Source organism: Pristiophorus japonicus, chromosome 2, assembly GCF_044704955.1.
Source record: "Pristiophorus japonicus isolate sPriJap1 chromosome 2, sPriJap1.hap1, whole genome shotgun sequence".
In the NCBI taxonomy this organism is placed as follows: Eukaryota; Metazoa; Chordata; class Chondrichthyes; family Pristiophoridae; genus Pristiophorus; species Pristiophorus japonicus.
The window spans coordinates 120,410,312-120,425,957 of NC_091978.1; the positions used below are offsets into that span (position 1 = coordinate 120,410,312).

General features: G+C 41.4%; 1 protein-coding gene across 6 annotated transcripts in view; it reads right to left on the bottom strand.

The window, feature by feature from the left end:
* The window catches only part of LOC139240521 (mesoderm induction early response protein 3-like), a 92,212-nt gene that overhangs the window by 71,078 nt on the left and 5,488 nt on the right, over positions 1-15,646 (bottom strand). For 3 of the 6 annotated variants that reach the window (XM_070869089.1, XM_070869084.1, XM_070869097.1), the window contains exons 2-3: positions 14,788-14,812; positions 698-867 (exon numbers count right to left, since the gene is read on the bottom strand). In XM_070869089.1, coding sequence (XP_070725190.1) covers positions 698-725 — 28 coding nt within the window. In that variant the 5' untranslated portion in view covers positions 726-867; positions 14,788-14,812. The remainder of the gene's footprint in view (positions 1-697; positions 868-14,787; positions 14,813-15,646) is intronic. The other 3 variants (XM_070869103.1, XM_070869076.1, XM_070869069.1) reach the window with 1 other exon arrangement.

Consider the following 15,646-nt stretch of genomic DNA (forward strand, 5'->3'; position numbering starts at 1 on the left):
GAGAGCAGGGTGGAATAAATTAACATTTAAACATGCAAAAGAAAACTCAACATGCCCAATTGAGGAAATCAAAAAAGGTTAACACAATTAAGAGAAAATGAAAGATCCTTAGACTGAACACCACAAACAAATATCAAAAGAAGCAAAAAGGGTAGAGAATGGAGGACAGGGAAAGAAAGGTCACTAGCAACTGAGCCTGAGTAAATCTCTAAAGGATTCCTAACAACCAGTACAGGCACAATGGACTGAATGGCCTCCTTCTATACTGTACAAGATTCCAAAGGCTCTCGCAACTCAAGCACATCTGTGTTGTGCCAGAGGACTAGAGCATAGTACTGAGCTGCTAGAAAGTCAGCATCTTCACCTCTTTTTGGCAGCTCAATGCTATGTTCATAAAGTAGTCCACTGAGAGTTCCGTCAGTTGATCCCAAAAATAATGCAATGTCTAATCTAATCCAATAATAGCCTTGAATTCTACCAGTATCACAACCTTAAAGTCACAAATAATGGAACATAACCATGAAATTTAAAAGTGCATGCATGCCAATCTCAACACAAGCTGTCTTGTAATCTTAGATTGATGTTAGTGAACAGAAGTGTGAGAAATGTAATATCAAATTTGAAATTAGTTTTTTGCTGATAATTCCTCGGTGATAACTTAGAAGACTTCCATGCATATGGCTTTCCCAATCCTCACCAGAAGGTTCAATTCCCAATTCAGCCATCCACACTTCCTTTGGATATGAGGAGCTCCCACAATCAATCGAAAAGGTAGAAAAAGTGATGGTCAGATTAGCTTCTCCCCTTCAAAAGAACTCCCTAAAAATTCTTCATTGTTGACATCATATGGAAAGCATGAAAGGAGGTCTATGGAGAGGAAGGAAAAGGAAGACCTGAAGATAATTTAAAAATATATCCTTTCCATCTTTAAGAAGGTCTGACAGATGCCAAAGAAAAGAAACCCACTCAAATACACTAAATGGTGCGACGGTAGACAAGCAATGGCTAACATTTAATTAATACATAATTTACAACAAACATACATTCCTTTAAGGCACAAAAACCCCACAAGAAAAGTGATCCAACCGTGGCTAAGAGAAGTTAAAGATAGTATATTAGATCAAAGGAAGAGGCTTATAACGTTGCCAGAAAAAGCAGTAAGCCTGAGAATTGGGAGGATTTTAAAATTAAGCAAAGGAAGACCAAGAAATTGATAAGGGGAAAATAGAATACGAGAGTAAACCAGTGAGATACATAAAAACAGACTAAGAGCTTCTCTAGCTATGTAAAAAGGAAAAGATTAGTGAAAGTAAATGCAGACTGAGACAGGAGAAATTATAATGGGGAGTAAAGATATGGCAGAGAAATTAAACAAATACTTGGTCGGTCTTGATGGAAGACACGAAATAGTGGACTATCATGGGTCAAGTGAGAATGAGGAATTGAAAGAAATTGGTATTAGTAAAAAAAAAAATAGTACTGGAGAAATTGATGGAATTGAAAACTAATAAATCCCCTGGACCTGATGGCCTACATCCTCGAGTTTAGAAAGAGGTGGCCATAGAATTAGTGGATGCATTGGTTGCAACCTTCCAAAATTCCATAGATTCAAGAACAGTTCCAACAAATTGGAAGGTAGCTAATGTAACCCCACTATTTAACAAAAGAGGGAGAGAGAAAACAGTGAACTACAGACCAGATGGCCTGACATTAGTAGGGAAATTGCTGGAACCTATTATTAAGCATGTGGTAACAGGGCACTTAGAAAAGAAGATTGGGCAGAGTCAACACGGATTTATTAAAGGGAAATCATGTTTGACAAATCTGTTAAGAGTTTTTTGAGGTAACTAGCAGAATAGATAAAGGGAAACCAGTCGATGTGGTGTATTTGGATTTTCAAAAAGCATTCGATAAGGTGCCACACAAGAGGTTATTGAACAACATCAAGAGATTGGGGGTAATATACTAGCATGGATTAAAAATTGGTTAACTAGCATGAAATATAAAGACAGATAGTAAGAGTTTCTACAGGTATATAAAAAGGAAAAGAGTGGCTAAAGTAAATGTTGGTCCCCTGGAGGTTAAGACTGGGGTATTAATAATGGAGAACAGGGAAATGGCAGAGACGTTGAACAAATATTTTGTATCAGTCTTCACGATAGAAGACACTAAAAAACATTCCAATAGTGGATAATCAAGGGGCTATAGGTAGGGAGGAACTATATACAATCACAATAACTCATAGTACTAGGTAAAATAATGGGACTGAAGGTGGACAAGTCCCCTGGACCTGATGCCTTACATCCTAGGGTCTTACAAACAGAAAATATGTGCAGGAGTAGGCCATTCGGCTCTTCGAGCCTGCACCACCATTCAATATGATCATGGCTGATCATGCAATTCAGTACCCCATTCCTGTGTTCTCTCCATACCCCTTGATCCCTTTAACCATAAGGGCCACATCTAATTCCCTTGAGAAGTGGTTGCAGAGATAGTGGATGCATTGGTGGTAATCTACCAAAATTCCCTGGGTTCTGGGGTGGTCCTAGCAGATTGGAAAACCACAAATGTTATGCCCCTATTTAAAAAATGAGGCAGACAAAAAGCAGGAAACTATAGACCAGTTAGCTTAACATCTGTTGTTGGGAAAATGCTGGAGTCCATTATTAAGGAAGCAGTAGCGGGACATTTGGAAAAGCATGATTCAATCAAGCAGGGTCAGCATGGTTTTATGAAAGGGAAATCATGTTTGACAAATTTGCTGGAGTTCTTTGAGGATGTAACAAGCAGGGTGGATAAGGGGGAAACCAGTGGATGTGGTGTATTTGGATTTCAAGAAGGCATTCAATAAGGTGCCACACAAGAGGTTACTGCACAAGATAAAAGTTCACGAGGTTGGGGGACAATATATTAGCATGGATAGAGGATTGGCTAACTAACAGAAAACAGAGTCAGGATAAATGGGTCATTTTCCGGTTGGCAAACAGTGACTAGTGGGGTGCTGCAGGAATTGGTGTTGGGTCCTCAACTATTTACAATCTATATTAATGACTTGGATGAAGGGACCTAGTGTAATGTAGCCAAGTTTGCTGACGATACAAAGATGGGTGGGGAAAGCAAATTGTGAGGAGGACACAAAAAATCTGCAAAAGGACACAGACAGGCTCAGTGAGTGGGCAAAAATTTGGCAGATGGAGTATAATGTGGGAAAATGTGAGGTCATGCACTTCGGCAGAAATAATAGAAAAGCAAAATGATTATTTAAATGGAGAAAAATTGCAAAGTGTTGCAGTACAGAGAGACCTGGGGGTCCTTGTGCATGAAACACAAAAAGTTAATATGCAGGTTCATCAAGTAATCAGGAAGGCAAATGGAATGGCCTTTGTTGCAAGGGGGAAGAGAGTATAAAAGCAGAAAAGTCCTGCGACAACTGTACAGGGTATTGGTGAGGCCACACCTGTCCCAGCTTCCACAGCTCTCTGAGGCAGCGAATTCCACAGATTAACAACCCTCAGAAATGTTTCCGCATCTCTATTTTAAATGGGCAGCCCCTTATTCTAAGATCGGGCCCACTAGTTCTAGTCTCACCCATCAGTGGAAACATCCTCTCTGCATCCACCTTGTCCAGCCCCCTCAAAATCTTATACGTTTCGATAAGATCACCTCTCATTCTTCTGAATTCCAATGAGTAGAGATCCAACCTCCAACCTTTCCTCATAAGTCAACCCCATCACTGGAACCAACCGAGGGAACTTTCTCTGAACTGCCTCCAAAGCAAGTATATCCTTTTGTAAATATGGAAACCAAAACTGCACGTAGTATTCCAGGTGTGGCCTCACCAATACCTTATATAGCTGTAGCAAGACTTCCCTGCTTTTATACTCCATCCCCTTTGCAATAAAGGCCAAGATACCATTGGTATTCGTGATCACTTGCTGTACCTGCATAATATCCTTTTGTGTTTCATGCACAAGTACCCCCAGGTCCCACTGTACTGCGGCACTTTGGAATCTTTCGCCATTTAAATAATAACTTGCTCTTTGATTTTCTTTCTGCCAAAGTGCATGACCTTACACTATTCCAACATTATACTCCATCTGCCAAATTTTTGCCCACTTGTCCTTTTGCAGATTTTGTGTGTCCTCCTCATACATTGCTTTTCCTCCCATCTTTGCATCGTCAGCAAACTTGGCCACGTTACACTCAGTCCCTTCTTCCAAGTCGTTAATATAGATTGTAAATAGTTGGGGTCCCAGCACTGAACCCTGCGGCACCCTAGTTGCCAACCAGAGAATGAACCATTTATCCCGACTCCCTATTTTCTGTTAGTTAGCCAATCCTCTATCCATGCTAATATATTACCCCCAACCCCGTCAACTTTTATCTTGTGCAGTAACTTTTTATGTGGCACCTTGTCAAATGCCTTCTGGAAGTCCAAATCTATCACATCCACTGGGTCCCCTTTATCTACCCTGTTCATTACATCCTCAAAGAATTCCAGCAAATTTGTCAAACATGACTTCCCCTTCAAAAATCCATGCTGACTCTGCCTGACAGAAATTTGCTTTTCCAAATGTCCTGCTACTGCTTCTTTAATAATGGACTCCAACATTTTCCCAACCACTGATGTTAGGCTAACTGGTCTATAGTTTGCTGCTTTTTGTTTGCCTCCTTTTATAAATAGAGGCATTTAATTGGAGATGGTGATCTCAGTGGTTTCAGTAGCTGCATAAAGATGATATCTAATTGCATCTGTTGCTCTGTGCAGTCATAGAAACATAGAAAATAGATGCAGGAGCAGGCCATTCGGCCCTTCGAGCCTGCACCGCCATTCAATATCATGGCTGATCATGCAACTTCAGTACCCTACTCCCGCCTTCTCGCCATACCCGCTGAGCCCCTTAGCCGTAAGGGCCACATCTAACTCCCTCTTGAATATAGCCAATGAACTGGATTCAACAACTTTCTATGGTAGAGAATTCCATAGGTTCACAATTCTCTGGGTGAAAAAGGTTCCCCTCATCTCGGTCCTCATGACTTACCCCTTATCCTTAGACTGCGACCCCTGGTTCTGGACTTACCCAACATTGGGAACATTCTTCCTGCATCTAACCTGTCCAGTCCCGTCATAATTTTAATATGTTTCGATGAGATCCCCTCTCATACTTCTAAATTCCAGTGAGTATAAGCCTAGCCAATCCAGTCTTTCTTCATGTCAATCCTGCCATCCCGGGAATCAGTCTGGTGAACCTTCGATACACTCCCTCAATAGCAAGCACGTCCTTCCTCAGATTAGGAGACCAAAACTGCACACAATACTCAAGGTATGGTCTCACTAAGGTCCTGTACAACTGCAGCAAGACCTCCCTGCTCCTGTACTCAAATCCTCTCGCTATGAAGCTCAGCATGCCATTTGCTTTCTTTACTGCCTGCTGTACCAGCATGCCTACCTTCAGTGACTGATGTACCATGACACCCAGGTCTCGTTGCATCTCCTCTTTTACTAATCTGTCACCATTCAGATAATAATCTGGCTTTCTGTTTTTGCCACCGAAGTGGATAACCTCACATTTATTCATAAGAACAGAAGAACATAAGAACATAAGAATTAAGAACAGGAGTAGGCCATCTAGCCGGCTCCGCCATTCAAAAAGATCATGGCTGATCTGGCCGTGGACTCAGCTCCACTTACCCGCCCGCTCCCCATACCCCTTAATTCCCTTATTGGTTAAAAATTTATCCAGCTGTGATTTGAATACATTCAATGAGCGAGCCTCAACTGCTTCCCTGGGCAGAGAATTCCACAGATTCACAACCCTCTGGGAGAAGAAATCCCTTCTCAACTCGGTTTTAAATTGGCACCCCCGTATTTTGAGGCTGTGCCCCCTAGTTCTAGTCTCCCCGACCAGTGGGAACAACCTTTCTGCCTCCATCTTGTCTATCCCTTTCATTATTTTAAATGTTTCTATAAGATCACCCCTCATCCTTCTGAACTCCCAATGAGTAAAGACCCAGTCTACTCAATCTATCATCATAAGGTAACCCCCTCATCTCCGGAATAAGCCGAGTGAATCGTCTCTGTACCCCCTCCAAAGCTAGTATATCCTTCCTTAAGTAAGGTGACCAAAACTGCAAGCAGTACTCCAGGTGCGGCCTCACCAATACCCTATACAGTTGCAGCAGAACCTCCCTGCTTTTGTACTCCATCCCTCTCGCAATGAAGGCCAACATTCCATTCGCCTTCCTGATTACCTGCTGCACCTACAAACTAACTTTTTGGGATTCATGCACAAGGACCCCCAGGTCCCTCTGCACCGCAGCATGTCGCAATTTCTCCCCATTCAAATAATATTCCCTTTTACTGTTTTTTTTTCCCCCAAGGTGGATGACCTCACATTTTCTGACCTTATATTCCATCTGCCAAACCTTAGCCCATTCGCTTAACCTATCTCAGTCTCTTTGCATCCTCTCTGTGTCCTCTACACAACCCGCTTTCCCACTAATCTTTGTTTTATCTGCAAATTTTGTTACACTACACTCTCCCCTTTTCCAGGTCATCTATGTATATTGTAAACAGTTGTGGTCCTAGCACCGATCCCTGTGGCACACCACTAACCACCGATTTCCAACCCGAAAAGGACCCATTTATCCCGACTCGCTGCTTTCTGTTAGCCAGCCAATTCTCTATCCATGCTAATACATTTCCTCTGACTCTGCGTACCTTTATCTTCTGCAGTAACCTTTTGTGTGGCACCTTATCGAAATTTTGGAAATCTAAATACACCACATCCATCAGTACACCTCTATCCACCATGCTCGTTATATCCTCAAAGAATTCCAGTAAATTAGTTAAACATGATTTCCCCTTCATGCATCCACGTTGCGTCTGCTTGATTGCACTATTCCTATCTAGATGTCCCGCTACTTCTTCCTTAATGATAGCTTCAAGCATTTTCCCCACTACAGATGTTAAACTAACAGGCCTATAGTTACCTGCCTTTTGTCTGCCCCCCTTTTTAAACAGAAGCGTTACATTAGCTGCTTTCCAATCCGCTGGTACCTCCCCAGAGTCCAGAGAATTTTGGTAAATTATAACAAATGCATCTGCTATAACTTCCGCCATCTCTTTTAATACCATGGGATGCATTTCATCCGGACCAGGGGACTTGTCTACCTTGAGTCCCATTAGCCTGTCCAGCACTACCCCCCCAAGTGATAGTGATTATCTCAAGGTCCTCCCTTCCCACATTCCCATGACCAGCAATTTTTGGCATGGTTTTTGTGTCTTCCATTGTGAAGACCGAAGCAAAATAATTGTTTAAGGTCTCAGCCATTTCCACATTGCCCATTATTAAATCCCCCTTCTCATCTTCTAAAGGATCAACATTTACTTTAGTCACTCTTTTCCGTTTTATATATCGGTAAATGCTTTTACTATCTGTTTTTATGTTTTGCGCAAGTTTACTTTCGTAATCTATCTTTCCTTTCTTTATTGCTTTGTTAGTCATTCTTTGCTGTCGTTTAAAATTTTCCCAATCTTCTAGTTTCCCACTAACCTTGGCCACCTTATACGCATGAGTTTTTAAATTTGATACTCCTTTATTTCCTTGGTTATCCACGGCTGGTTATCCCTCCTCTTACCGCCCTTCTTTTTCATTGGAATATATTTTTGTTGAGCACTATGAAAGAGCTCCTTAAAAGTCCTCCACTGTTCCTCAATTGTGCCACCATTTAGTCTGTGTTTCCAGTCTACTTTAGCCAACTCTGCCCTCATCCCACTGTAGTCCCCTTTGTTTAAGCATAGTACGCTCGTTTGAGACACTACATCCTCACCCTCAATCTGTATTACAAATTCAACCATACTGTGATCACTCATTCCGAGAGGATCTTTTACTAGGAGATAGTTTATTATTCCTGTCTCATTACACAGGACCAGATCTAAGATCGCTTGCTCGCTTGTAGGTTCTGTAACATACTGTTCTAAGAAACAATCCCGTATGCATTCTATGAATTCCTCCTCAAGGCTACCCCGTGCGATTTGATCTGACCAATCGATATGTAGGTTAAAATCCCCCGTGATTACTGCCGTTCCTTTTTCACATGCCTCCATTATTCCTTTATTGCCCGCCTCAACGTGAAGTTATTATTTGGGGGCCTATAAACTTCGCCCACCAGTGACTTTTTCCGCCTTACTATCTCTAATCTCCACCCACAATGATTCAACATTTTGTTCATTGGAGACAATATCTGCCATCCATGTGCCCATTCACCTAACCTGTCCAAGTCACCCTGCAGCCTCTTAGTATCCTCCTCACAGCTCAGTGCCACCCAGCTTAGTATTATCTGCAAACTTTGAGATATTACATTCAATTCCTTCGTCTAAATCATTAATGTATATTGTAAATAGCTGGGGTCCCAGCACTGAACCTTGCGGCACCCCACTAGTCACTGTCAGCCATTCTGAAAAGGACCCATTTATTCCCACTCTTTGCTTCCTGTCTGCCAACCAGTTCTCTATCCACGTCAATACATTACCCCCAATACCATGCGCCTTAATTTTGCACACTAATCTCTTGTGTGGGACCTTGTCAAATGCCTTCTGGAAGTCTAAATACACCACATCCACCGGTTCCCCTTTATCCACCCTGTTCTTTACATCCTCAAAGAATTCTAGCAAATTTGTCAAACATGACTTCCCCTTCATAAATCCGTGTTGACTCTGCCTGACCAAATTTTGCTTTTCCAAATGCCCTGCTACTTTAATAATGGACTCCAACATTTTCTCAACCATAGATGTTAAGCTAACTGGTCTATAGTTTCCTGCTTTTTGTCTGCCTCCTCCTTTTTTTTTTAATAGGGGCGTTACATTTGCAGTTTTCCAATCTGCTGGGACCTCCCCAGAATCCAGGGAATTTTGGTAAATTACAACCAATGCATCCACAATCCCTGCCGCTACTTCTCTTCAGACCCTAGGATGCAAGCCATCAGGTCCAGGGGATTTATCTGCCTTTAGTCCCATCATATTACTGAGTACCACCTCCTTAGTGATTGTGGTCATTTCCTTCCCTTCTATAGCCCCTAGACTATCCATTGTCGGAATATTGTTAGTGTCCTCTACCTTAAAGACGGATACAAAATATTTGTTCAGAGTTTCTGCCATCCCCATGTTCCCCATTACTAATTCCCTGGTCTCGTCCTCCAAGGGACCAACATTTACTTTAACCACTCTTTTCCTTTTTATATACCTATAGAAACTCTTGCTATTTGTTTTGATATTTTGCGCTAGTTTACTTTCATAGTCTATCTTCCCTTTCTTAATCATTTTTTAGTTGTTCTTTGCTGGCTTTTAAAAGCTTCCCAGTCTTCTGTCCTCCCACTAGTTTTGGCCACTTTGTGTGCACTTGTTTTTAAATGGAAACCATCCTTTATTTCCTTAGTTAGCCACGAATGGCTATCTTTTCTCTTACAACTTTTTCCTCCTCACGGGAATATATTTTTTGAGTGTTGTGAAATATCTCCTTAAATGTGCACCACTGTTCATCAATCATCCTACCCTAAGCTATTTTCCCAGTCCATTTTACCCAACTCTGCCCTCATACCTTCATAGTCTCCTTTATTTAAGCTTAGTACGCAAGTTAGAGAGACAACTTTCTCACCCGACATCTGAATTTGAAATTCAATCATGCTATGATCACTCATTCTGAGGGGATCCTTTGCGAGGAGATTGTTTATTAATCCTGTCTCGTTCCACAGGACCAGATCTAAGATAGCCTGCCCCCTGGTTGGTTCCGTTACGTACTGCTTAAGGAACCCGTCCCTTACGAACTATATGGGGTTGTGAGGCTGAAAGAGATTACAGAGATCAGGAGGGACAAGGCCATGGAATGATTTGTAAACAAGAATTAGAATTTTGAAATCGAGGCATTGTTTAACTGGGAGCCAATGTAGGTCAGAAAGCACAGGGGTGATGGGTGATCTTGACTTGGTGCGGGTTAGTACATGGGCTGCTGACTTTTGCATGACTTCAAGTTTACGTAGTGTGGAATGTAGAAGGCCGGCCAGGAGCGAGTTGGAGTGGTCAAGTCTAGAGGTAACAAAGGCATGAATGAGGGTTTCAGCAGCAGAAGAGCTGAGGCAGAGGCGGGCAATGTTACGTGATGGAAAAAGGCGGTTTTAGTTATGCCGCGAATGTGTGACTGGAAACTAATTTCAGGGTCAAATATGACACCTCGGTTGCGAACAGTTTTATTCACCCTCAGATTGATGCTAGGGAGAGGGATGGAGTCAGTGGTTAGGGAACGCAGTTTGTGGCAGGGACCAAAGATAATGGCTTCGGTCTTCCCAATATTTAATTGGAGAAAATTTCTGCTCATCCAGTACTGGATGTCAGACAAGCAGTCGACAGAAGTGGTGGAGAGGTAGAGCTCGGTGTCGTCTGCATACATGTGGAAACTGACTCCGTGTTTTCGGATGATATCGCCAAGGGGCAGCATATAGATGCGAAATAAGAGGCGACCAAGGACAGATCCTGGGGGGAAACCAGAGGTAACTATGTGAGAGTGGGAAGAAAAGCCATTGCTGGAGATTTTCTGGCTATGATTAGATAGATAAGAATGGAACCAGGCCAGTGCAGTCCCATCTAGCTGGACATTGATAGAGAGGCGTTGGAGGAGGATGGAGTAGTCAAATGTGTCAAAGGATGCAGATGGGTCCAGAAAGACAAGAAGGGATAGTTTACCTTTGTCACAGTCACAAAGGATATCATACATAAAAGGTTCCTGCACAAGATAAGAGCTCATGGGGTTGGGGGTAATATATTAGCATGTATGGAGAATTGGCTAACTAACAGAAAAGAGAGAGTCAGGATAAATGGGTCATTTTCCGGTTGACAAACGGTAACTAGTGGGGTGCCACAACGATCGGTGCTCGGGCTTCAACCATTTACAATCTATATTTGTGACTTGGATGAAGGGACCGTGTAATGTAGCTAAGTTTGCTGATGATATAAAAATGGGTGGAAAGCTCTGCAAAGGGATACAACTGAGTGGGCAAACATTTGGCAGATGGAGTATAATGTGGGAAGGTGTGAGGTTATCCACTTTGGCAGGAAAAATAAAAAAGCAAATTATTTTTAAATGGAGATTACAAAATGCTGCAGTGGAGGGACCCGAGGGGCCTTGTGCATGAGACACAAAAAGTGAATATGCAGGTAGAGCAAGTAATCAGGAAGGCAAATGGAAGGTTGGCCTTTATTGCAAGGGGGATGGAGTATAAAAGCAAGGAGGTTTTGTTACAACTGTACAGGTTATTGGCGAGACCACACCTCGAGTACTGCGTTCAGTTTTGGTCTCCTTATTTAAGGAGGGATATACTTGCATTGGAAGCAATTCAGAGAAGGTTCACTAGGTTGATTCCTGAGATGAAGGGGTTGACATGAAGAAAGGTTGAACAGGTTGGATCTATATTCATTGGAGTTTGGAAGACTGAGAGATGATCTTATTGAAAAATACAAGATACTGAGGGGGCTCGACAGAGAGGATGTTTCCACTCGTGGGGCAATCTAGAACTAGGAGGCATAGTTTAAGAATAAGGGGTCACCCATTTAGAACTGGGATGAGGAATTTCTTCTCTCAGGGGGTCGTAGATCTGTGGAATTTTCTGTCCCAGAGAGCTGTGGAGGTTGGGTCTCTGAATATATTTAAGGTGGAGATAGACAGATTTTTGAGCGATAAGGGAATAAAGGGTTACAGGGAGCATGCAGGGAAGTGGAGCTGAGCCCAAGATCAGATCAGCCATGATCTTATTAAATGGCGGAGTAGGCTCGAGCGACCAAATGGCCTACTCCTGCTCTTATGTAAAAGAGACTTGGGTAGCAAACCTGCTCCACCTCACCCAGGGATCCAAGTCAGAAGATTAAATTGTTCACCAAAGATTACAATTAGGGAAAGAACAATAGTACCAACATACTTTGATCAATAGATTAAAGCAAGAGGTTTACTCAAGTGGGATATTTACCATTTCAAATAAAGCTGTGATCCAGTTCCAAAAAGGTGGCTTTAGTTTATGACAGAATACTTGAATTATGTATAATAAATTAGGAATAATACCCATCTACAGGACACGGAACCCCTCAAAGAATGAGGAAGAAAACAAGAATCCATCACTCTACCATCAAGCCGAGCATCATGGCTTATGATTTTCTGCAGCTGATTCTGTACCAGGACAGAAAACAATAATGCTGCAGACAGGTTAAAATGTCAGGGGTGGAGATCTAGAGATGCAATACATATACCAGAACATTTTACATGCTGAACAAGTTTTAGGTTCTTGCCTGCCACTGTTATCTCAACTGTGCATATGCTAGCAGTTTAATGTTTTCTAAAGCCAGCAAGAAAATGAGAGACAATCGTCCCATTAATGACTACATAACCACAAGGGTGTAAAGTGAACTTTTGGCATGAACATCCAAACATCTACCCAAGTTCCATGACTATTGTACTACAGAAACACCTACTTCACGTTTCGAGAGAACATCAAATCAGACTCAAACAAACCTGCACTCTGAACTCAATTCCACAGGCAGCAGAGGTGATCAGAGTGCTCCCCTCAGGTAAAATGCATCTGGTCAAAATAAGCCAATTTATGCAAACAAGTTTGAATATGCACACTTTTTGAAACAAAAATAATTTACAAGTCAGCAACAGAATTGGTTAAGGAAATGTCAAACCTCACAAAGACTTCAAAATAGTTTACGTATAGAATCTGAACCTAACATTGCCAACTTTCCAAGACCATATTACGTAACAAAGGGCCGTACCCAAACATCTTGAAATCGATTTCCCACTAGGATCGGGGATGGAAGTGAAGATCAGCACATAGCTTCTCTTATGCAAGAAGCTATATTTCTATATATATTACACACACTTTCTCTATCCATGTATAGTACAAGAACACATGTAAACAAAAGTACTAAATTCCTTGAATGGTCGATGACTATTTTATAGTTATTTTTGAGACACGTGTGTTATGTGCATACCAACAGCAGCACTGAGCGATTTATCAACAGAGACTGGACTTATGCTGGTCCATTCAACAAACATAAATGCTATACTACCTTAATGTTATTTGTTACTTGAACGAGCTATACGGTTAAGAAGTTTGCTTCACCATTAAATCAATTTCCTCTACTACTGTACTTTGCTATTGGGTACCTAAAAGCATATTATGTTCATCTTCTCCAAGAAACATACCTAGCAAACTTTAACTAGAATGGGTAAGCCACAACTCTTAAGTGTGTGTGAATTCAAGTGCAGCCTGTTCGAAACTGTAACCATATACATGTCTTATCCAGTGCAAAAAATAGTGGGCACAATCATGACAAACCTGCCAACCTCAAATGCATCTGCAGGCAGTGTTTTGCTATGATGAAGTCTAATTACTATCTCAAATTAAAATAATTTCCAAATAAACCTAACAAGAGCATCACTTGCCTCAACATCTTGTGAATTAAATTAGCATGAATTCTTGCTCCTCCCTCATACGTTGAACAGTATCTTAAATTGTTTCAGATTTGTAAGAAGCAATCAGTATACATGCTGATTAAATGCCACAGCCAAGAAATGCAATAAAAAGCTTAAGTTTTTTTGCCTGAAAGAGGTCGCTATTGTTACTATATTTTCAGATATGAAATATTAATATTTTTACTGTAATTCTTACCCCACCATTTTGTTGTAAATACATTAAATTTTAAGAGCCGTTTAGACTGAATTAATGGAAGGTAAAAATATTTGAGAGTTTATGGATTAAAGTGAATGTTCAAAAGTTAAAGCAAAAACTGCATGTCTCCCAAAATGCTACCAAACAATTGAAAGGCTTTTAACAAAAAGTTGAATTGAGTTATTCTTTATTTGATGAAATCTAGAATATGTTCGAGTCATTTCAAAATAAAAGACTTTTCTGAAGAAATAGAAAATCAAAATATAATTGCTCACAAAGAACACCAATTCAAAAAAAGCATTTAACTGTATATGCATAATCTTCAAATGTAATATTCGTTATAACAAATGACCAAGCCCAGTTTTACTCTTACTTTGATTGCAGGACGGAACCACTAATAATGGCCGGACTGAGAGAGGACCGAGAATGGGACCGGACTGTGTGAGAGAACACCGGGGACAGAGAATGGGACCGGACTGTGTGTGAGAACCGGGGACCTAGAATGAGATCGGACTGTGTATGTGAACCGGGGACCGAACTGTGCGTGTGAACCGGGGACCGAGAATGGGACCGGACAGCTTTCGTGCAGGATTGGAGCCAAGTTGCTGCCATGTGTTTTTCAATTCTCAGTGTGTCCAGGCATCTGCTGTGCCGCTTTCCATATCTGCGCCGATTTCCTTAACTTTCAGGACAGACCACATACGCTGGCCTAATCAAAACTGGAGTAACTCTCAGCTGGCCAAACTTCCCTAAATGGCCAGAAGTGGCGTGGGTGGCTGGTTACGCCCACTTTGGCTGAAAAAACTGACTTAAAAAATTCGTAACTGAGTTACGCTCAGTGCAAATTGATTGGGGAAACTGGGGATTTCTAAGTTAGGCCAGAAAAAGCAGCCTGCTCCAAAAAAAAAAGTGTAAATACTGTGGAAAATTGAACCCAAGTCAATTTCTAAATTTAAAAAAAAATAAAAAATAAAACTTCTAAAACTATATTACGTAACAAAGGGCTGTACCCAAACACCTTGAAATCGATTTCCCACTATGGGGATGGAAGTGAAGTAGATCAGCACGTACCTGGACTCGAACTTCCATAGGAAGCCTGAAACGAAATGTTTTAAATTGCATTAGTTAGAAAACAGATTCAGGTCTCCTGCATTAAACGTGCCAAACACTGACATGTGGGCCAAGAGTTTCCGCTTTGGGTACAATTGCCGATCGGGCAAAATTGCGCTAGTTTTCAGAAGTGTTTTTTTTTGCTCAAGTTCCCGCTCAAACTCATTTTCTTATCACGGAGCATAAAATCTTCCTGAACCAGCGCAATTGGGCAGTGTTTCAGAATGTAATTTGAAAACATTTTGCATTAAAAAGTCTTTCTTGCTAGATTTAAAAGAGTGGAACCCAGTGCAGTTTTATTAATATAGCTGAAATTGGGTTGATCACAAAAAAATAAGCATTTTTAATCAGGGTGTCGAGTCCACCACGAGTTACCCAATTTTAAATAACTAAAGATGACTTTAAAAATATTTACAGAACCATTTACTAGTTACATTGGTGTGCAGTAGTCAGTTTCTTAGTAAATTAAAACAATTAAGGAAGATGCCTATTAGTGCCCTTGCGCCTAAAAAGTTATTTTAAGAGCCCCCTCGAAGGCCCGTAAACAGGCGGATTTTGCGGAAACTCGCCATGGTAATGAATTTGATCTAGGGGCGTGGCCAGGTTATGGGCGGGGCCATCTTCTCTGCCTTCTTCACACCTTTTCTCTCCATTAAAGCTTTCTTTCTCTTCTCGCTGTTCTGAATATTCTCTTTCAGTTGTTTTGAACACATTTTCACCCTCCCTCCCACCCATCCATCCATCCGCTTTTTCATGCTTTCTCCCAATTTCAACTGTTTTGATGGTCCCTCCCTGGGTTTTTCTGAATGTTCACTCCCTC